The sequence below is a fragment of the Rhizomucor pusillus genome (genome assembly GCF_041956525.1).
Source record: "Rhizomucor pusillus strain CBS 183.67 unplaced genomic scaffold VTP01scaffold_8, whole genome shotgun sequence".
Taxonomy (NCBI): domain Eukaryota; kingdom Fungi; phylum Mucoromycota; class Mucoromycetes; order Mucorales; family Lichtheimiaceae; genus Rhizomucor; species Rhizomucor pusillus.
The window spans coordinates 684,655-704,549 of NW_027192150.1; the positions used below are offsets into that span (position 1 = coordinate 684,655).

General features: G+C 46.4%; 10 protein-coding genes across 10 annotated transcripts; 4 read left to right on the top strand and 6 right to left on the bottom strand.

The window, feature by feature from the left end:
- Positions 1 to 232: 232 nt before the first annotated feature.
- Positions 233 to 1,767, bottom strand: VTP01DRAFT_10251 (uncharacterized protein; the record flags this gene model as incomplete). Its single annotated transcript, XM_069378593.1, has 2 exons — positions 233 to 1,509; positions 1,575 to 1,767. 2 exons carry the CDS (start codon positions 1,765 to 1,767, stop codon positions 233 to 235), a joined length of 1,470 nt encoding a protein of 489 aa, XP_069239676.1.
- A 202-nt stretch (positions 1,768 to 1,969) lies between these two features.
- Positions 1,970 to 3,128, bottom strand: VTP01DRAFT_10252 (uncharacterized protein; the record flags this gene model as incomplete). Its single annotated transcript, XM_069378594.1, has 4 exons — positions 1,970 to 2,312; positions 2,391 to 2,735; positions 2,830 to 2,935; positions 3,017 to 3,128. The coding sequence occupies 4 exons, from the start codon at positions 3,126 to 3,128 to the stop codon at positions 1,970 to 1,972; spliced, it is 906 nt and encodes a 301-aa protein (XP_069239677.1).
- Positions 3,129 to 3,201: 73 nt separating this feature from the next.
- Positions 3,202 to 4,570, bottom strand: VTP01DRAFT_10253 (uncharacterized protein; the record flags this gene model as incomplete). Its single annotated transcript, XM_069378595.1, has 2 exons — positions 3,202 to 4,405; positions 4,467 to 4,570. The coding sequence occupies 2 exons, from the start codon at positions 4,568 to 4,570 to the stop codon at positions 3,202 to 3,204; spliced, it is 1,308 nt and encodes a 435-aa protein (XP_069239678.1).
- A 130-nt stretch (positions 4,571 to 4,700) lies between these two features.
- Positions 4,701 to 5,418, top strand: VTP01DRAFT_10254 (uncharacterized protein; the record flags this gene model as incomplete). The annotated part of the gene is made up of 4 exons (XM_069378596.1): positions 4,701 to 4,760; positions 4,845 to 4,960; positions 5,025 to 5,121; positions 5,188 to 5,418. The coding sequence occupies 4 exons, from the start codon at positions 4,701 to 4,703 to the stop codon at positions 5,416 to 5,418; spliced, it is 504 nt and encodes a 167-aa protein (XP_069239679.1).
- A 570-nt stretch (positions 5,419 to 5,988) lies between these two features.
- VTP01DRAFT_10255 (uncharacterized protein) lies at positions 5,989 to 7,040 on the top strand (the record flags this gene model as incomplete). Its single annotated transcript, XM_069378597.1, has 6 exons — positions 5,989 to 6,022; positions 6,086 to 6,146; positions 6,209 to 6,237; positions 6,301 to 6,533; positions 6,601 to 6,949; positions 7,021 to 7,040. 6 exons carry the CDS (start codon positions 5,989 to 5,991, stop codon positions 7,038 to 7,040), a joined length of 726 nt encoding a protein of 241 aa, XP_069239680.1.
- A 218-nt stretch (positions 7,041 to 7,258) lies between these two features.
- VTP01DRAFT_10256 (uncharacterized protein) lies at positions 7,259 to 8,951 on the bottom strand (the record flags this gene model as incomplete). The annotated part of the gene is made up of 8 exons (XM_069378598.1): positions 7,259 to 7,474; positions 7,536 to 7,626; positions 7,698 to 8,037; positions 8,107 to 8,179; positions 8,243 to 8,505; positions 8,571 to 8,678; positions 8,752 to 8,872; positions 8,934 to 8,951. 8 exons carry the CDS (start codon positions 8,949 to 8,951, stop codon positions 7,259 to 7,261), a joined length of 1,230 nt encoding a protein of 409 aa, XP_069239681.1.
- Positions 8,952 to 9,385: 434 nt separating this feature from the next.
- On the bottom strand, positions 9,386 to 10,130 carry VTP01DRAFT_10257 (uncharacterized protein; the record flags this gene model as incomplete). The annotated part of the gene is made up of 5 exons (XM_069378599.1): positions 9,386 to 9,424; positions 9,488 to 9,503; positions 9,568 to 9,652; positions 9,717 to 10,067; positions 10,118 to 10,130. The coding sequence occupies 5 exons, from the start codon at positions 10,128 to 10,130 to the stop codon at positions 9,386 to 9,388; spliced, it is 504 nt and encodes a 167-aa protein (XP_069239682.1).
- Positions 10,131 to 11,396: 1,266 nt separating this feature from the next.
- On the top strand, positions 11,397 to 11,852 carry VTP01DRAFT_10258 (uncharacterized protein; the record flags this gene model as incomplete). The annotated part of the gene is made up of 3 exons (XM_069378600.1): positions 11,397 to 11,407; positions 11,481 to 11,656; positions 11,713 to 11,852. The coding sequence occupies 3 exons, from the start codon at positions 11,397 to 11,399 to the stop codon at positions 11,850 to 11,852; spliced, it is 327 nt and encodes a 108-aa protein (XP_069239683.1).
- Positions 11,853 to 12,205: 353 nt separating this feature from the next.
- Positions 12,206 to 14,902, top strand: VTP01DRAFT_10259 (uncharacterized protein; the record flags this gene model as incomplete). The annotated part of the gene is made up of 10 exons (XM_069378601.1): positions 12,206 to 12,644; positions 12,704 to 12,773; positions 12,840 to 13,182; positions 13,249 to 13,374; positions 13,428 to 13,519; positions 13,578 to 13,845; positions 13,905 to 14,129; positions 14,195 to 14,440; positions 14,502 to 14,586; positions 14,649 to 14,902. 10 exons carry the CDS (start codon positions 12,206 to 12,208, stop codon positions 14,900 to 14,902), a joined length of 2,148 nt encoding a protein of 715 aa, XP_069239684.1.
- A 202-nt stretch (positions 14,903 to 15,104) lies between these two features.
- Positions 15,105 to 19,774, bottom strand: VTP01DRAFT_10260 (uncharacterized protein; the record flags this gene model as incomplete). Its single annotated transcript, XM_069378603.1, has 10 exons — positions 15,105 to 15,362; positions 15,428 to 15,714; positions 15,789 to 16,007; positions 16,089 to 17,054; positions 17,333 to 17,954; positions 18,050 to 18,273; positions 18,356 to 18,610; positions 18,674 to 18,737; positions 18,805 to 19,128; positions 19,595 to 19,774. The coding sequence occupies 10 exons, from the start codon at positions 19,772 to 19,774 to the stop codon at positions 15,105 to 15,107; spliced, it is 3,399 nt and encodes a 1,132-aa protein (XP_069239685.1).
- Positions 19,775 to 19,895: the final 121 nt, after the last annotated feature.

The following is a 19,895-nucleotide window of genomic DNA, read 5'->3' on the forward strand; positions in this document are numbered from 1 at the left end:
TGAAATGCCGATATGGAAATGCGGGGTAAAACGACAGTTGCGATATCTATAGCAACGAATTGATGTTTGACAAAAGGCATGTGATAGAAAAATAAGCTAATTATAAGGGGTGTTGCCGAAATGATAGGGATGATGAAAAATGAATACATATATATGCGTGTGAATGCAGAGGGGGGAGGAAATGATGGACTGATAGAGTCAAATGGTATAGAGGACATGCATAGTAAGTCTTTTAGCGAGTCCATCTCGGTGACATGGACAGCGAATCATATGGTGGTAGCGACGATGACAAGTCTGCAGGCTCCTGCTGGGCTGCTGTTCTGTAGGATGGGACTCGAGACAACTCCATGCCGTTCCACCAGAGACTGTGTGCACTTTCCACTGACCGGGGCTGGAATCCAGCGGTTTGTTGCTGCTCGTCTTCTTCTTCAGCAGCAGCTGCAGCTTCTTGTTGAGCCATCTGCGCTTTTGTCAATGGGAAACCGTTACCGTTTGGCGGTGACAACGGACCCTGCGCACTGACAGACAGCGCTCGCGTGCGGCCGGTGATCGTGATAGGCTCCCGCTCGGGCGGAGCAGGCAGCGCGGTTTGCTGCTGTGATGTCGATGATGATTCGCCACCGATGACGGCAGCAGCAGCGGCAGGTTGGGACACAGACCCTGCACGGGTCCGAAGCACTTCCCAGACAGTTCTGTCGTAAGGCACAGACCGCCAGGTTTCATCGTACGCTGGCAGTTGGTTTCCATCCGTCTGTTGAGCATACGAGTCGACAACAACAACCGGAACGGAGCATCTGAGTTCAGACAAGTGTCCATCGGCGTTCTCGAGCGAGATCACGAATTTTAGCTTGTGTCTGATACGGATCATATCATTATCTGCATCGCAAAATACTAGCGGCGACCGCTCTGGCACATCGATGTGTATCACCCTCTTCCAACTCTCGTCCTCCTGTCGTGTCACATTGGCAAAAGGATTCACTTGTCGTTCGACTCGCACAACACGTGTGTCTGTCTTGGATCGCTCGTTCGCAGTGTACGTGCAATATTCCTTGAGTGTGCCGCACAGCGCTCGTACTTTCAAGTTGGTCGCGAGTGGCATAATTTCGAACGATACAGGGATCGACTCGCCGTGGGCATAGATTTTGGATGGAAGCGAGATGTCGTAAATCATCTTTTCGCTCCAAGTATTATGGATCTCGAGGGACTGGGCAAGCTCGAACTCGGAAGGCATCAGACATCTTACAATTCGGATCGGTCGCTTCTTGATTATGTTGTGCACAAACGTTGGTCGTTCGACAATGGCTTTTAAGCGATAACTGACCCTTCCACCTTCAGCTTCGAGTGATTGTGGCAGGTCGCCTGGAAGCGGCAGCTCAAAATTCCATCTATGCTGCCCAGCCGCGAGTGTGTATGTCTTCTTCAGAACCACTTCGCCGACGGGCACAAATTGCCACTGTTTCGAAATGATTGTGCGTTCCTGCTTGTAATAATGTTGATGATGCCCAATGCCTATTGTTCAGAAAGCTTAATTATCGTCGACATCACTGTAGAGTAAAAAAGAAAAAAGCTCTTACCTTCTGACCAGGAAACTTTCATTTTGCCAGTAAACTTGAGGATGACAGATCGAACTTTCATAGGCTCGCTGATATCAAGCACCAATGTACCCTGCAGTAACTTTCCTGCAGACTCTTCGGCTTGTCCGTGGAGCAGGATTTCGTCGTCTAGGACATCAATCCTCAATTGGGATTGTTTCCTCGGAGACATCATTTTCGGTTGAAATTAAAAAAAGAAGATAGCAACAAAATAAAACAAGAACGGGAAACGAAGAAGGGAGGAGGAAGGGGACCCTAGAAAATTTTTGAAACCTCTTCTGTCGCAAGGCTGGCTGCTTTTAATTGTTTTTCGATCGGCGAAATAGCAGAAGGACGATCACGAATGAACAGGTCGGTCGGTCCGTCGGTCGCTGTTATTATTCTTTTGTGATGAGCTGTCTCACAGTCCGTGCACCCTGAGCAAAGTAATGAAATTTGTGCGCATAGTCAACGTGCGCACCCACATAGAACCCTCCCAGGGATGCACTGGCATCGATGGAACTAACCGAGGCATCCACAGGCACTTGAGGATCAAGTCCAATCTCGCCGACTGCTTGTTCGCCGGCCAAAATGGCGCGCAAAAGGATCCCGAGCGTCAGGTCCTTGCGAGAGTAGTAGATAACTGTCTTTTGCCGGCCTAGGCCTCCAGTACCTTCTCGAAGGTATGGCATGATGTCAGATGAAACGAGCGCTGGTGCACAAAGGTGGATAGCATCTGGTCTACGCATGAGTCAGTCCCACTCACCCAGTTAGTACAAAATTTTTTGTTCTAAATAAAGATGTTCTTTCCCTCCCAACCTTTCAGAATGCTGCATAAGTGAACATGCTTCTACGATGTGTCGGCATCCAAGTGAGTGGCCTACAACTCGCAGCTTCTCGTATTTCTTTCTTAGATCCAGCAACCGCCATGCTAGTCGCTCGGCACGCTCCTGGCTCTCCCGATTCGCCACTGAAAATTGGTACACAAGGCGGCCTGCGTGCAAGCCTACATCCAGTGCCATGGCTCCGACAATCGATGCCGGCGTGGGCAGTTTGAACTGTTTTAGTCGCTGCCAACTCTGGCCCACAAAATAGGCGGCGGAACCGAGTGTTGCTAAAGGCAGCGGTATCTGATGGATTGGTGACCCAGAAGGCCAAGAATATCTTTATGTTTTCCATCATGAAAAAATGCGTTAAGTATCCGCATTTGGGTTTCTTTTCCATATATCCCTCACTTCAACAGAAAATAGAAACATACCCTAAAGCTGCTGGTCCCCATTGATGGTCTGGACTCAGTACTAGCAACCGGTGAGAATGCATCCAGTCCTCAAAGTGCTCGGGTGATTCGCCCTGCGCAAGAAAACCTTTCAAGTAATATACAAGGGCAGCAGCGTAGTGGTGTGAGCGTGCAATTCATTGAATGACGAAAGTACTGGTTTCGCTACCTTTGACATAGACTGTCACTTCTGAACGTGCATCTTGTAGACGTGACAGCACTTGAAGTTTTGGTAACTCGGTAAAGAATTTCTTTTTCAATTCCTGAGCTGGACGGGCCATGTCATGGCGTGTTGTTTTCTGGTAAGCGGAGAGAACAAGTGCAAGGCCAGACTCTTTTACCCCTTTAAGTCGATTAAATCTCTTGAATTTTATTATTGCTTGAGCTTTGCATTTGCTGTTTGGCATTTTCGGCCGTCCGCCGCAGATAATCAAACGCTTTCTCGGTAGCTTTGATCCTTTCATACTCTGTGGCAACCGTCATTCTCAACAGAACCACGTTTTCCTTCTCGTGGCGTTTCTGATGTACTCCGTACGCAAAGTAGTAAAATGCTTTTCGAGCTGCCAGCATCGTTTGCTTCCGTTTTTCCGCCACTTTGGGGAGCTTTTTGGTGAGAGTCTCCAGTATCTGCCACATATCGTATAGAGCGCGCTCAATATAGTCGTGCGAGTCATCTAACAGTACCATTACATCCTGCAGCAATGTTTGTAGCAAGCGGGTTCGTCGATTATCACCTTCGTCCGACAGACTCGGCGCATCCAGCCCATCTTCGTAGGCTATCACATCATCTACTGTTTGCGTCGCTGCGTGTGCTATGTCTGAAAACGGGAAACCTGCCTCAGTGCTGAATAACACCTGGTTCGACACTCGCTCAATAATAGAGCACGTGTTTGCAGGATGCTCGTATAATTCGCCAAGTAAATGTCGCATCAGGTAGCAGTATGTCATGATGATATTCACGAGGCATGCATTGAGCAGCACTGACGGCTGTGCCTTGGAAATCCTGGTAAAGTCAGGTAGCTCACTCGGCAAATCAGGCCGCTTTGTATTCCATATCTGGTGGTCTTCATCACTCGTGTTTTGTTCCTTTTCTTCTTCTTTATCCTCTTCCAGTGGCTGTACCAAGTTTGTCTTTTCATCGAGACGACCCATCCACCACGGCTCATACTCAGGCAGCTGTCCCGCCTTTATGAACTTTTCGAATTCCTCGCGATGTGATGCTGGTAATTTAGATAATAAACTCTCAAAATCCACATTTTCATCTGTGTCGAGTTTGGAAAGCACCTCGGTGAGTTGCTGCATATCATCTTCCTCATCCTCCTCCTCTAGTCCATCTTGTTCGTCCAGTTCTTCAGCGTTGCCTTGGACTCGACTTAAAATCCTCGCCATTTCTCGTACTTCGCTTTCGCTGAGCCCTCTTGCTTTGATCTCTTCTTGAACGTTATCTCGATAGAATGTCTCACTGCACTCTAGATGCTTTGAATCCTTGTAGCATGCAAGGGAGCAATATCGCAAGTTACAGCGCGGGCAGACATAGCTGGCAAACTGTCGTTCGCATCTACCCAGACAAATAAATGCGTGAGATCGTTGAGATCTGGACATAATAGGCTCGAACTTACATGTTGCATAGTGTCTGTGTAGCTTTTACAGGCTGTAACGTCGTTTCTTTGCGTGATCCATTAGTGGCATTGTCGTCATTATCAATGATCCGCAAGCTCGGCATAGTCTCAAGTCACGTCACGAAAGTCTGCATTTCGCAGAAATGATCGTGCAAGGAAATCGGCCCGACACACCTTATTTTTTTTTCACCCTCCTTCTCATATATACATATACACACATTCCCATTGTAAATAATGGCCGCGGCTACAGAGTCCAAGGGCAAGACGCCATCAAGCAGGTTGCTTGGCATGAAAGTAAGTAGCGAGAGGCCGATCTCGCTGTGCCCTTACAGTGACCAGACTGATCGTGTTTTGCTGATCTATGCCGTGTTCCAATAGTTCATGCAACGATCGCTTGAAAAAGAAAGACAAGAGGAGATGGAACGGGAACGAAAACGAATAATATCAGAAGCAGAGTGGATTATCGAGTATGAAACAGAGGAAAACCATAAACCGTGAGTAGTAACGACATGTCAGCTTGTGCTGCATGCATAACTGACGGTGGGATTTCTTTGATAGAAAAATAGATATCGAATACCAACCGAGTTACCTCGTATTCAATGAGTTGAACACTCTAGGAAGACGATCATTCAAAGATTTCAACAAGAAGATCAGCGTTCGTATATCTTTAGACGTTTTAGTGCCCAGTTGGAAAATGTTAACTAACTGCTTGCGGGACTAGGCATTGGAAGAGCAAAGGGCGCAAGAGGAGGAGGACGAAGAACAAGAAGAACGGGATAGAATGGCGGCTGAAGATGAAGAAGGTCTGCTCCACAGTATGGCGAAAAAGTTTGCAAAGAAAAAGCGGTCAAGCAAGAGACGGAGAGACGACGACGAAGAAGAAGTAAAACAAGACAACGAACAGAGCCGCCAACCACAAAAAATCAGCAGAGGATTCATCAAGCCTGAATAATATTCTTTTTCATTTTACACGCATTTTCAGAAAAGCATCTTTTTAGCCTGCCGCTATATTACTTTCATAAGATTTGGGAGGATCCCGTTGTTATCGTACGTCGATGTACGTTGTATATTACCATTAGTGACCGCTTTAGGTAGATCAGACAGGATACACCGGATCAAAAAGAATATCAAAATGACAAGGACATAGAAATGAAAAGATAGATCAATCCATATCTTCTTCAACCCGCGAGAGTTTTGACAGGTTGACCTCGTTTAATTTCGGACACTCTGCGGACAACCTGACCTGCTCAGATGGACGAAGCACATAGTTATATCTAAAGGTGGTAGTGGGAATTAACGGTGCCGCTTCCAGGCGACGGTCCCTGGATACACCGTTGCCAACATAATCCAAAGGAGAATAAGCAAAAGTAAACATTTTGACCCCGCCCAAAATTTGTGTACACTTTTTTGAGATGACGTCTGAGACGATTCTTCAGGCCTTTCCGACCTGTAAGTCGAATATAGTCACATTGCCGATTTTCGCCAAAGTAACTAAATTTTATACAACTCGACAGAGACAACCATGGCTTTGAGACTGTTGACAAAGAACGCAGCAGGTATACTGAGTAAACACTAAAGTTAGCAACCGAGAATGTCATTCACACTGTGGAAATCATTAGCTGCTGCCACCGTCCGTCCCGCCGCGCTCAGCGCTTCGCGTCGCATTGCTGCTTCTGCTGCGTAAGTTGCTCGTATGTATCGCGAGATTCCGCGTTTAGGAACTGACAAAGTGTATATCTCAGTATTCGCAACTACAGCACTGAGCAAAACGGTGAGAGCTTAAAGTGACGGATTTCTTCTCGACATACTAAACGCCTTTTTTGTGTTTTCTTAGCTGCTGCTGCCGAGAAAAAGTCCAGTGTTTTGGATGTCCTTCCCGGTGACTCCATTGCCGCCAAGGCCGGCTACTTGACTGTTGGTACCGGTTTGGCCACTGCACTTATCGCCAAGGAAATCTACATTCTCAACGAAGAAACCTTGGTCTTGGTTGCCAGCGCTGGTCTTCTGGGTGTCTTGCTCAAGTACTTGAGAGAGCCCTACACCAACATGGCTCAGGAGCACATTGAAGTAAGATAATCACCTAGTAGGTTTGAGAAAAAGAATACTTAATCGTGATAATTTTCGCCGGAATTAGCGCATCAAAGGTGTCTTGAACAAGGCCCGCGCCGACCACAAGTCTGCCGTCCAGACCCGCATCGAAGAAGCCGGTCAAATGAAGGATCTTGTTGACGTTACAAAGGCCTTGTTCGAATTGTCCCGCGAGACCGCCCAACTCGAGGCTGAGGCATTCACTCTCAAGCAGAAGGTCGCTGTGGCTCAGGAAGTCAAGAGCACTTTGGACTCTTGGGTCCGTCACGAAGCAAACGTCCGTGAACGTGAGCAGAAGCAGCTTGCTGCTTACTTGATCGAAAAGATCCACCAGGATCTCAAGGACCCTCAGATCCAGCAACAAATCTTGGACCAGGCTGTTGCCGACGTCGAGAGTAAGTGTCGATAAGGGAAATAAGCCAGAAAAAGGTTGGCGGTTTCTAACATTTCACCCTTTTGTTGTTAGAATTAGCCAAGTCTGCTTGAATTACTTTTCGTTCGTTCCTTTTAATTGTGCTTGCACAGTTGTAAAATAAAAGACAGATTTATAGAACAGAAGATCTGTTGCTTGTGATCACTCTAACAAGAACTATGTAGCAAACAGATAATACACCACAATGTGCTTGCGTTTATTCTAAAATGTAGGATGCATAATGCGTTTTAAGGAAAGAGGGAATGCAAAAATGGGTCACGATATAACACTCTTAGGCTTTGAAGACGAGGCAGGTACCATCATCGGATCCAGTAACCACGGTGCTGCCATCCCTTGAGACAGTGAAGCCTAGAACGGTGTCTCGATGGCCGTGCCACGTCTTGACGCATTCTCCAGTGCGGGAATCCCACATCTTTACGAGTTTATCTGCAGAACATGATACTAACATGGGAGAGTTTTGCACGAACTTTACTTTGACAACTGCATCCTGAAGGCACAGAGTGTCAAATGGAGATGATCATATGTATGAAAGACGAAAAGAAACTTACTTCATGCGTAAGTGTATGGCGCAATCGTTGCGTTTGAACATCCCAGATAGAGATTTTACCATCGGTAGAACCCGTTGCTGCAAGTGGCAATCTATGATTGGGAAAGCAATTTGTGAGCAAGAAGAAAAAAAAAACAGATATTGATAGATATGGCATACTTACACATCGCAGAAATCGGCGCTTTCAATGGAATCACTGTGGTTCTCCAAGGACGATACGATTTGTCCGCTAGCAACATTGACGAGACGAGCTTGTCCATCCATCGATCCAGTAAGAACAAGATTACTGTCCTTGTAAACGGCAAGGGATGTGATGGGTTCTGCGTGGAAACGAGCATCATCACCCGACAACCGAAAAATGGATGCTGCGGTCTTGGGATCCCAGACGACCAACGATGTATCTTCTGATACAGTGACAATCTTCTTGCCATCTGGCGTGAAACGTCCTGCAGTAACGGCTGCAGCGTGGCCATTGAAAATATTCATAAACTTGCCACTAGGCACTAGATTGTTTGATAATCCACGATGAATATTGCGCGATCGCTGAATCAAATAGTTAAGTAATTACTCACTGGCCCACATCCATATGGTAGAATCCGATGCTCCAGCAAGCAAAATGTTACCCTTAGGATGCCAGTCGATCCACTAGAGAACGCAGGAGATTAATGTTCATTTTGAACGACGACGAGAGTCACCCTGGATACTCACCACAATCTCATCGGGTCCTTCCACTGCAGTGCAGAATTCACCGGTCTGTGTCTTCCATACACGGACTTTGCCATCCATACCGGCCGATGCAACCAAAGTACCATCAACGCTGAAACCAACGGCTGTGACCGAGTCGGTGTGACCGGAGAGTTCAAATACAGTTTCTCCATTATCGCTGCGCCAGAGGTAGCTCTTGTCATCACCGCCTCCGCTCAAAATCAAGTTATCGTCTTGAGGATGCGATGCTATAGCATACACAGGCTCTACAGTGAAGCATTTTGTGATGAGCGATCATAACTTTTAAAAATCAGCATATGGTTCAATATACCTCTGTGATCAAAGAAACCTTGCACCGAATCATCTGCAATCTCCAGCATATTTTCATCACCATCGGCAGGTCTCAGGTCAAATCCTTCCAAGGGATTGCCGTCTTGATCTGCAGCCATGTAAATAAATTGTGTCCCATTAGATACATGCAGTAACCCCCAACTACAAAAATAATATCGCACCATTGTAGTCGTCGTCATCGTCGTCCATGGGTTCGCCTTGCTCGTGATCGTCGGCTTCCTCAAAGATCTCGTCATTCCTGATATATTCCTCATCGTGGAGCTCGGGACTCTGTGGTTGCTGCTACGCGATCGAAAGGTTACATGTTTGCATTTTTAACGTTTGTTCGTTAGAAACCACCCACCTCGCTGGAGACCGACATTTTATGCAAGACGGGACAGGAAGAAAAAAGTTTCTGCGGTTCCAACGGCGGCTGAGCTGCGCTCTGCTTATCAATCAAAACTGTGTCCGCTGCGGATAGAGTATGATGCTAAAAAGCCAATGAATATATGCTTAATCTCAAAGAACTATAGCAGAGATGACAGTAAGATAGTCATGCTGGATGCCATTCATTTATATAATAAATCCGTTGCATAGGATCTTTGATAGTGCATGCTTTACACTCTGACGAGAACATTTGAATTACTCAGGTAGATATCATTTTCAAAACAGTAAATATTTTCTTTCTGGAGTATTGTACTATGGAAGGAAAACAAAAAGTATGAGAACAAAAAGTCGTGGAAGAACAGATAGTGTGATGGTAAGGTAATAAAATCGAGAATGGTAAAGAATTGGAGGAACACCATGATACTACCGCTAGTTAAGAGCCGAGTAGGTGAGTTCATCTTCCGATGACTAAATAGAAGGCACAGTTAGTCTTTCTGCTAGAATATCTATAATCATGAAATTGCTACTAACGTCTTCTTCGTAAATACTGCAATAAAAAACCGCCAGTTAGAAATGCGTTAAAGCGAGGACAATGCATGTACAATACTTACGTTTCTCCCAGAAGACCTTGAAGATCTCTCACTTGCTCTTTAAGATCGTTCTTGATCTTGATAAGATGTCGGATATGCTCGACCGCTGGAAAAAGGGATGGCGAACGTTAACATGCGCAAGGGTTGCTTTTGTTAAAAACGATAGTTACATTTTTGTAAGATCAGAGCCTCACTGCGGTTGCCTTGGCTGAGGGAAGGCACCACTTCAATGAGTTGCTCAAATCCAAGTCGGATATTCTGTCGCCGTTTCTGCTCAGAGGCGATGTGATTTGCTTTCTTTTCAGCTTCTGTCAGCAGCTCATGAGGCGCCTTTCGTGCTCGTCGCTGGCGTCTCGGCTGTGGCTGTACAGATTGCTGTTGCTGTTGCTGCTGTTCAGGAAGCGGCGGTGTCGATGAAGTAGAGTGATTGCTAGTGCCGTTCTCCTGTTCCTCTGCCTCTTCAATAGAACGCTTCTTCGCCGTTCGTTCGGGCGACGTTGACTTTACACTTGAGGCTTCTGCTAGCTGATCTGTGAGTAAGGTAAGCAAATGCCTAACCTAGATCAAGTACCTGAAGGTGGCATTTCGAAGTTTGTATCAAGAAAGAGGAGGAGCTGTGCGGGGGCATGCAATGTGGAGAAATCCAGCTTTGAATTCACATGTGCGGAGTGAGTCGCTATGTTTCGGATGACAATTCGAGCTTCTCAAATCTGAATTCTTATAGTTCCATTCATGGATGCAGTAGGGCTACAACTCCAGATCAACCTGAAATGCGTCCGATATCGAATAATGGATGTATTCATGAGCGATTACAACTCTGTTTTTAATCATCCTCCTTCAAAGCTTTTTTCCTCGAGCGGTGAAAGAGTGGCGGAGATCACCGGCTAACGGAAGCACCACTTACTACTTGTAGCAGCCTGGATAAAAGACAAATCAACCTCGTTAGACAGCTGTAAGGATTTCTGCTGAAATTCTGGAAGGGGCGCTATACTACATTGTCGCTAGCAGCGCTGTGATGGTCCGTACGAAGTATCACAATGTGCACATTATGCTTTCAGATATTTCTCACGGGTTACAAAGGCATTGCCAATTTTGGAGGACGCAGGCTTACCCGAGCGCCACGTCCAGTGAAGGTTAAGAATTAATCGGTATGGCAGTAGGGCATGTAAATATTTATATTGTTATCCTCCGATGGCCTCTGATTGCTTTTTAAAGACGTTTACGCATATATCTGGGAACCGATCTCTACGCGGATTCGTATGAGCATATATCATATAGAACTCGCCAGATTAAACAATTGCATCTCTTAGACTATATGTGAAATATATCTGTAAAATATGGTAGCTTCATCTGCAAAGTCATCAAGGTCTAGTAGAGTTGATCGTAGGAACTTAGGTTAGATCATCAGGCATCAATTCAATCTCAACTTTGTAGGGATGAATCTGCCAGCATCGCTTTCGATTCTGCCCCAAATCTAGATATTCCTTTACAGTTATTATTGCATCAGTGGAACTAGGTGCTACTTGGGTCTGCAAAAGTATTGGGCTGGAAGCAGGTCAACAAGATTACGGCATCTTTGGTGACAACAAGCTATGCAGCTATCCATTTTTCTTAGAGCTCATTAGAGCTGCCTACGGTGCAGCATCTTTTTAATAATGAAGCAATCAGTGTGATAGATAAGCGACAGATTGCGAATAATAGTTGGATAGATCTTCCAGCAATGCAAAGCAAAACGTTGTGCAAAACAGAAGTCGTCATAGGTTGTCGGAGTAGCAACTTTGTTTACAAGTACGCGTCCATGAAGCAGCCGCGAGGTTTCTTCTTTACTCTTTCTTCCCTCTCTATCAATCATGGGCGTAACGTGCGTATTCGAGATGGTGCATTTTGCTGCTAAAGTTCTGTGTAATAATTACGTATGACACGCGTCCATATAGTGTTGAGACTCTCCAAGCTGGCGACAACGCTACCTACCCCAAGCCCGGTGACACTGTTACCATGCACTACACCGGTACTTTGCCCAACGGCCAAAAGTTCGACTCTTCCCGCGACCGTAACGAACCTTTCGTCACCCAAATCGGTGTTGGCAGACTCATCAAGGGTTGGGACGAAGGTAAAGACTCGAATGTTTGTTATTTTAGTAGCACCAGCTTACACACAGTGCTTTAGGTGTCCCCAAGATGTCTCTTGGCGAACGTGCCAAGCTTACCTGCACTCCCGACTATGCTTATGGTCCCCGTGGTGTCCCTCCCATCATTCCTCCAAACGCGACTTTGATCTTTGACGTTGAACTTTTGAAGATCAACTAGAAAAAGAGCTTATACATTTTTGGGTGACTGGGACAGAAAAAAGATCCAGTCACTGTAGTGGTGCAATTTATTAGCATTTACAGAGATGCTTGAAGGGAGTTTACCGTGTATGTTTTCTTTTGTTTGCGTGTTTATTCTGCCAACTGTCTTTTCCGAGAGTTCAGTGTGTTTGTGATAGACGTGAGCGTCTTATAGTCAACAACAATGGAAAAAGAGAAAAACACAAAAAAAGAAAAGAGCGCTCATTCGGTCTGGATTTGACAGGTGCAGCAAGCGCCGCCGATAGCCCCTTTTCTGCAGCTCGCCCGGAATTGGGAGTTTTCCCTGAGAACAACAGGCTTCCCTTCCCCCGAATGGACAACGTAATTGAGCTTGTCAACAAAGTACAGGATGTGCTCACAGCCGTTGGCGGCGGCAGCGACACTCTGGATCTCCCTCAGATCGTCGCGGTCGGCTCCCAGAGTTCCGGCAAGTCCTCCGTTCTCGAGAATATTGTGCAGAGAGACTTTCTGCCTCGCGGTAGCGGCATTGTCACTCGCAGACCGTTAATACTTCAGCTCATTACTCTTCCACAATCGTCGCCCTCGGAAGACTATGCAGAGTTCTTGCACGTGCCCAACAAGCGCTTTTACGACTTTGAAGCCGTCCGGCAAGAGATCATTGACGATACCGATCGTGTAGCCGGCGAAAATAAAGGCATTTCCCGGGAGCCTATCCACCTAAAGGTCTTTTCCAAAAAGGTTCTCAACCTCACTTTGGTCGACTTGCCCGGTCTGACGAAAATCCCTATAGGTAAGTAATTAAAATATGCCCTAAGTTTATCTTGCCTAATTTCCTTTTTCTTCCATCAGGCGACCAGCCTCCTGACATTGAGAAACAAATCCGAGCTCTTGTCCTTGATTACATATCCAAGCCAAACACGTAAGCCTGAAAGAAAACACATACGAGCTAGGAATTTCTCTTGATACATTGCTTTTTGCTTTGCAGTATCATCTTGGCCGTCAGCCCTGCAAATGCAGATATCGCCAATTCTGATAGCTTGAAATTGGCTCGCAAAGTGGATCCCAACGGCAAGCGAACAATTGGTGTCTTGACAAAGCTGGATCTGATGGACGCCGGCACCAATGCGCTCGATGTCTTGACAGGACGTGCTTTCCCCCTTAAGCTTGGATTCATCGGTCTTGTCAACAGAAGCCAGCAAGATATTTTGATCAATAAGCCCATGGAAGATGCTATTAAAGCTGAACAAGAATTTTTTCAATGCCACCCTGCATACAAGGGCATAGCTAGCCGATGCGGTTCTGCTTATCTGTCCAAGCAGCTGAATTCCGTAAGTTTTCTGCGGTGCAGCAGTGTTTGTTCAAGATTTTTTCTTTTAATGCGAATCTATACATAGATTCTAGTCACGCATATACGTGAGAAATTGCCAGACCTGCGCTCCAAGCTAAGCGCGTTGATAGGACAAACGCAGCATGAGCTAGCGCAATACGGAGATCCGGCATTTGCAGGCAGAGCGCACAAGGTATTATTCAAGGGACGGATGTGCTATTTGTAATACTGAATCTTTCTGTGTAGGGGTCCCTGGTGCTCAAAATGCTCACCATGTTTGCAACGCAATTCACTGCATCCATAGATGGTACCTCGCCTGAGATATCGACAAAAGAACTGTAAGGGACCAGAGTACCACTGCACAAGGAAGAATCAGTTTCTAAATGTTTCGCGTAGCTCCGGTGGAGCTCGTATATATTTCATTTTCAATCAGATATTTGGGCATGCGCTGGACGCCATCATACCTTGCGCCAACATTACCAATGACGATATTCGCACAGCAATCCGCAATTCGACAGGACCCCGCTGTTCATTGTTTGTTCCAGAACTCGCTTTCGATCTGCTGGTACGCCCACAAATCCGCTTATTGGAAGCACCCAGCTTGAGATGCGTGGATATGGTTTATCAAGAGCTGTCAAAGATCTGTCACACTTGCGGCAGCAAGGTACATTGAATAATACAGAATCGTTTCACAGGGATGCACGTCGGCTAACCTTAATTTAGGAATTAATGCGCTTCCCGAAACTTAACAATAAGCTCGTTGAAGTAGTATCCGATCTGCTTCAAGAACGTCTTGGTCCGACTGCCGATTACGTCAAGAGTTTGATTTCTATTGAATGCGCATACATCAACACAAACCATCCTGATTTCCCAGGCGCAGCTGGTGCGATGGCTTCACTGGAAAGGCATAGAAAGAAGTCTACGCATCGACAAGAACGTAAAAAGATGGTAAGACTTTGCATTCCGTCACCATCGAGACCAAGACAAGACTCATTGTTCATTTTCTCCGTTAGGCAAATAACTTATTAGAAGAACCACAACCCAACCGACGCACCGAACGCACAATGTCAATAGAGTCATCGACAACTACAGGTTCATCTCCACCCAAAGATTCCTTTTTAAATTACTTTTTCGGCGGCGCGGCGAAAGGCGAACGTCCCGTGCTGGCGCCGGCAGACAAAATGCATACTCATCACCATTCTCCAATCCCCTCTCTATCAGCTGATATCGAGCCAGAACTAGAACCTCACTTTAACCAGGCAAGTTTTTTACGCCTATGCAGGTGACACAGTATCGTCTGATTGCTTGTGTAAACTACAGATGTCCGTGAGCTCTGAAGGTGATTCATCAGGTCAGCCTGCCTATCCATCGTCAGAACGGGAGGAGCTTGAAGTAGAATTGATACGTAAGTTGAGGGCGTTACGTCTGTTCCGATTGCCATTTCTCACGTACTGCTTTCCTCCGCAGGCACGCTCATAATCTCTTACTTCAATATTGTACGCAAATCAATCCAAGATCTCGTTCCCAAGGCAATTATGCATCTTCTCGTGAACTTCACGCGAGAGTCGGTCCAGAACCGACTGGTGGCCGAGCTATATCGTGAGAATCTGTTTGACGACTTGCTCCTTGAAGATCAGGGGGTAGCAGCAGAGCGCGAACGATGTAAAGCAATGCTAGATGTGTACAAAAAGGCATTTTCTATCATCAGCGAAGCAATGTAGAATCAGAGTAAAAACAAAAAAAATAAATAAGTAACAGTCATAAAAAACAGCAATTGTCAATGTACAAAGGAAATTAAACAGAATTTGCGGGAATACAGACAGACAGACAGACAACAGAGAACGGGAGTGGGAGAAAGAGAGTATGTGTGTGTGCGGGGACAATATAGTATATGTATATAGGTAAGGTATGTTATATGGATCATCATTGTAATCTTCCAGGTATCCATGAACGACGCGCTGTCCTTTTAGTAGACATTGTCGCAGTGGGTTTTACAGCAACCGGTTCTTGTCGTGCACCATTCTCAACAACATCTTCTGGCATTGCCTCCGCCTTTTCATCTATTGGCTTGATTTGTACCAACGCTTGCAGATTTTTTAGCACTTGTCGTGATCCCACACCGTCCTTGAAACAATCAGCAGCTTGTGAATTGAACAGGACATCCATGAATTCCGAGGGTACCTATTTTACATGACAGTTAATATCTCTTTGCAAAAGAACAACATAAATGTCGATTTTTTACTTGCCCTGCAGAATTGATCTTGATACTGGATCAGCATTTCCACAACTTTTATCTCGTCCTTTGCAGCCTGCTGCCGCTCTTCGGGCGTATCCTTGGAGGCGTGAGGTGAATAAAAGATGGTTGGTGCAAATACGCAAGCCAAATTGTAAACATCCATCTTGTTCAATGATTGGAACGATGCTATCCATTTCAAAAACAAGAACAGAAGCTGCATCGTATCCCTGTGCGGCTTTGGAAGCATACAGCATGCCATGTGAAGCATTGTTTTTGCACGCGTCTCGTCGTCGATACCTATTTACATTCCACGGGAGAGGTTGTGTGAGATGTGGTGTGTTTGTTTATAGACAGATATGTGATGTACTTGCGTATCGAAGCAATAAACACATCATAGAGTCGAAGAGTAAGCAACGGTTCAGGCAGCTCGCGCAAATACCGCTTCAAGAGCGCAGCTAGTTGTATGGGTGATTCCTCGTCATTCATATAGGTATCCAATGAAATACCGCAATTTTGATTGATTGCGTCCCGAAGCTCATTGAGTTCACGGATATTACCATTCTTTCGAAACACACCTTCTACCGTCACATCTAACGACAGCAACAACAACGACGACGACGATTTAGTAAAAAGTCAGATTGAATATTCCACCAGATATTTCTTTTTCTTACCCATGTTTAGCAACCTCGATATACACTTTTTTACAAATTCAGGGACCTGAGCATTTGGTGAAAAATAAGGAGCCAGGATGTTGTGATAACTGTTATTGTTGTTGTTATCACGCGCAAGACCACCGGTTGACGATCCGGCGGTTATCGTTGTCGCCGCTGCCGTTACGCTACTCAAATCCCTCATGCGGGCAACGGTCTCGGAAAGTGGCATGCCAAAGGTGCGCATACCTGATGATGAATCGCTTGCTACCACCGAGACGCGGCCGTGCTGCCGTATGTGCGCTTTCAGCCGCCCCCACAGGGATGAACGCTTGCCCTCGATAAACTGCAACAGCTGGTCCGTCGAAAATGAATAGCTCGAATACCGCTCAATGTAGAAAACTGCCATGTGCCGCACAATCATATCCTGAATCCCTGTCAGCTCTGCTAGTGATATTATCTGCTGCGGCTGTGATGACAGCGTCGTGGAAGTTGTCGCGGGAGAAACATGCTGATCCTGTTGTTGTTGCTGTTGCAGCACCTGTTCCTTTCCACTACCATTGTTATTATTCCTGTCAAAAACGCCGTAGATCGATCGTCGTTCTCTTCTCTTGTTATTAATGCTAAAAGCGCGCTGGAGCGTGCTGAATTTGTTGGCAGTGGATATTCCTCTTGTCGCTGCTGTTGCTGCCGCGTCACCACCAGCATCAAAAACCCTCGTTGCGCGGTTGACAGGAACGTGTGTCAGATGAGCAGAACCGAACATGGAATGCCGGTTATTTTTCCTAGTATCATTGCTTGTGTCGTTGCTATTGCTCATGTTTCGACCCACAAAGCGTAGAAGAGAAGCATGTCTTCTTCGGATGGTACTAGTTTTTCGTTCCGTACTATATAGTCGACTGTCGTGATCTTGCAGCTGAATTTTTTTGGTATCTTGATCGCTGTGGATCGCCTTTATCTCCTCCTCATCGTCTCGCTGCTGCTTTGCTGTGGAAAATCGAATAAGAAGAACAAGGCAAGGAAAGAAAGAATAAGAACAGGATGTTAGTATATAAACGTTCAACAGTATCGTATCTCTGTGTGCATATACACATACACGTGCGCGCCTGTATGTGTGGGTACGTATATGTCTGTAAAGACCCTTTTTTGCTCATGCTCGCTTCCCCTTACTTTCCTCACTTGTCAATCCTTTCACCAAAGCCATCCCTCTCTTCATTTTTTTGTTGTTGCACGCAGGGGATATATATAGGTGGGATTTTAATTACCTGCTGGTGCTGCTGACGGCGGGGTGGGCGACGGTGACGGCGCTGGTGAGCCATAGTACAATGTTGTGCAGAGCCGCTGAAGTGCAGATGTTACGAGAGTAAGGGACTGCTCCAGTCGAGTGACATGCACGAACCCTTTTTCATCGGCATAGTAGTCATTTGACGCTGCAGACCAGCAACTGCTGCATACGAGTTGAACACCCTGTTGTTGCCGCGCTTCTTCATCCATTTTTTCCTCCGGCAATGCCGCTAACGCAGCCGGATGTGATGCTCGTCCTCCTCCTCCTGCTGCTCGTGATACAGCTGTCATCAAACGCGCCTTATGCAGCTCGCTCCCCAGTGACCGATGACATTTTGTGCAGCAAAAGCACAAAGCATGCCATTCGAGTGGGCCGTGGCGGTAGCACTCTTCATCTTGGTGGATTATCTGGTCGCAACGATAGCAAGTGTGTTGTTTCTTCTGCCCTAGTTCTCGAATAAAGCCCATCTCGTTGGTGGCGTACAGAGCTGCTGCTTCGTCTTTAAACCAGAATCGGCCGGCGAGCCAGACCCGCTTTTTCTCCAAAGGTAAAAGATGATCCAGGAACTGGGGGATGGCGTCTTGCCGATCAAATTGCCGCTCCTATGAAGGCAAGCAAATATATGACGATCATCACCGCCACTCAGTTATTCCAGTAAAAGAAAACAAGAACGATACAAGAGCCGGGGATAACATACCAATTTGAGCGCGCCTGTCAAACCTATCCTGATAAGTGACTTCAGGTTCTGCGCGATTCCAGTCACCAAAGACAGAAGTCCCTGAGTGCTACTAGCTGGCTGCTGGTGCTGCAGAAATGCTGACGAATCGAGGAGGTTCGCTGGATCTTGCTGCTGAGCCAACAGATGAAGAAAACACACGACGAGACTGCATAGCGATCGAGACTCTTGGAAACAGGATAAGGCTATATATTGTTGTTTTTGTTGGGGAAAAAGCCAAGTTTGTTTATGTTTTGCACCGATGCGGCGTTCTTTGTGTTTTCTTACCTAGCCCGCTTTCCGCCACGAGCATTGCATTTACCAACTCGAGAGCTGAAAACAAAACCTTCAGGTGCATCGCAAACTGATTTGCCATACGCAGAGCCTCGCTGTATGCACCCGCAGCAACGTGGAGTAACATGTCGGATATACACGTCGCTGAAGATTCCTCGAATGCTGACAACTCGGTCCATATCCTGTTCACTTTGGCTTCCATGGTCGCCTGCCTCCTGCGAAGCTCAGGTTCACTCACGCTATCTGTATCTAAAAAAATCGATGAGCCGATGTAATTACAGTGTTTGTTTGTGTGATCATCTCGCGTTATACCTTGGCCTGCGCTGCTGCTGCTGCTGCTGCTGCTCTGATGATGAGATAGCCGTACATTCCAAAACTGGTTTCTTTTTGAGTCAGAGGATATCCCGGTTTATTGCGAGCAAATATACCATCTTAACGCTAACCTTTTGTATCATGTAGCATTCGGGGTGCCATCGTTTGCCAGGGTAGTTGTGGTGTTCGACAAATTGTCGCAAAATAGCCTCGTCGCATCCGGCGCATTGTGTTCCTGGCAACATTGAAAAATGGTATCGACAGTAAAGCCGCGCTGACCACTCGTAGCATGCTTCATTGCTGCATCCGGCGTATCCTGCACAGGTAACAACAATGCGCTGTCGCGAATCGTCTGAGTGTATCGGTTGCTGGCATTGCTGGCACGTCGTCGATCTGGGCCTGCGTTCTACATCTTCCATTGTCTTGCTTTGCCTGTTATTGTAACGGCGGCAGTCCTATGTGCAGTAAGCAATGAATATCAATAACTCCTTATTCCCATTGAAGCCGTCTGTTAGACAGCAAAGAATAGAAAAGAAAAAACCTCCTTTCCCAAATCCCTCTTTTTCCTTTTTCTTTTCTCTCTTGCCTTTCTTTCTTAATCATCAGACCTCTGGCCTTGCGCTGCTGTCGAAGCCTGGGTGGCCCCCGACCCTGCACCCCGTCTTTTTCTCTGAATATTTCTTTGTCGGGCGAGGGTAGGTGTTTCTCCTCCCCCTTCTCCTCCTTCTCCTCCTCCTGCTGCTGCTGGTGGTGGTAGCGGACGGAGTGGCAAAGACGCCACTTTAGCCGAGTACCCCGAAAAAGGTACACAAACCCAAAGGGCTCGTTGTTGCTTATTTTAATTTGGCAGAAAAAAATATCCTCACTGCCTGTCACTGACCCGATTGAAGAAGAAAGAAAAAAGTGCCAGAAAAAAATTACCTCGCACGCAAGACAACACCGATAAGTTTGTGTGTCTCCTCCTCCTCCCAGCCGGGCAGCGCGGTGCTGCTGGTGGTGATCACTGAAGGTGCTTGTTCTGAACGACTCTCCACAGGCACGACACGACGGCAAGCGTGGTTCGTCATCGCCGTGACCGCTCTGGTCGACCAAGGTCACCATAACGACAGAAGAGCTGTTGCAGCGATGGTTGGTATCACGTTGTTGTTACTACCGAATTGAAACCCAATAAACAATAGAGAATGTAAACGGAGTATTCTTGTTGTATGCGTGTGCGTGTGTG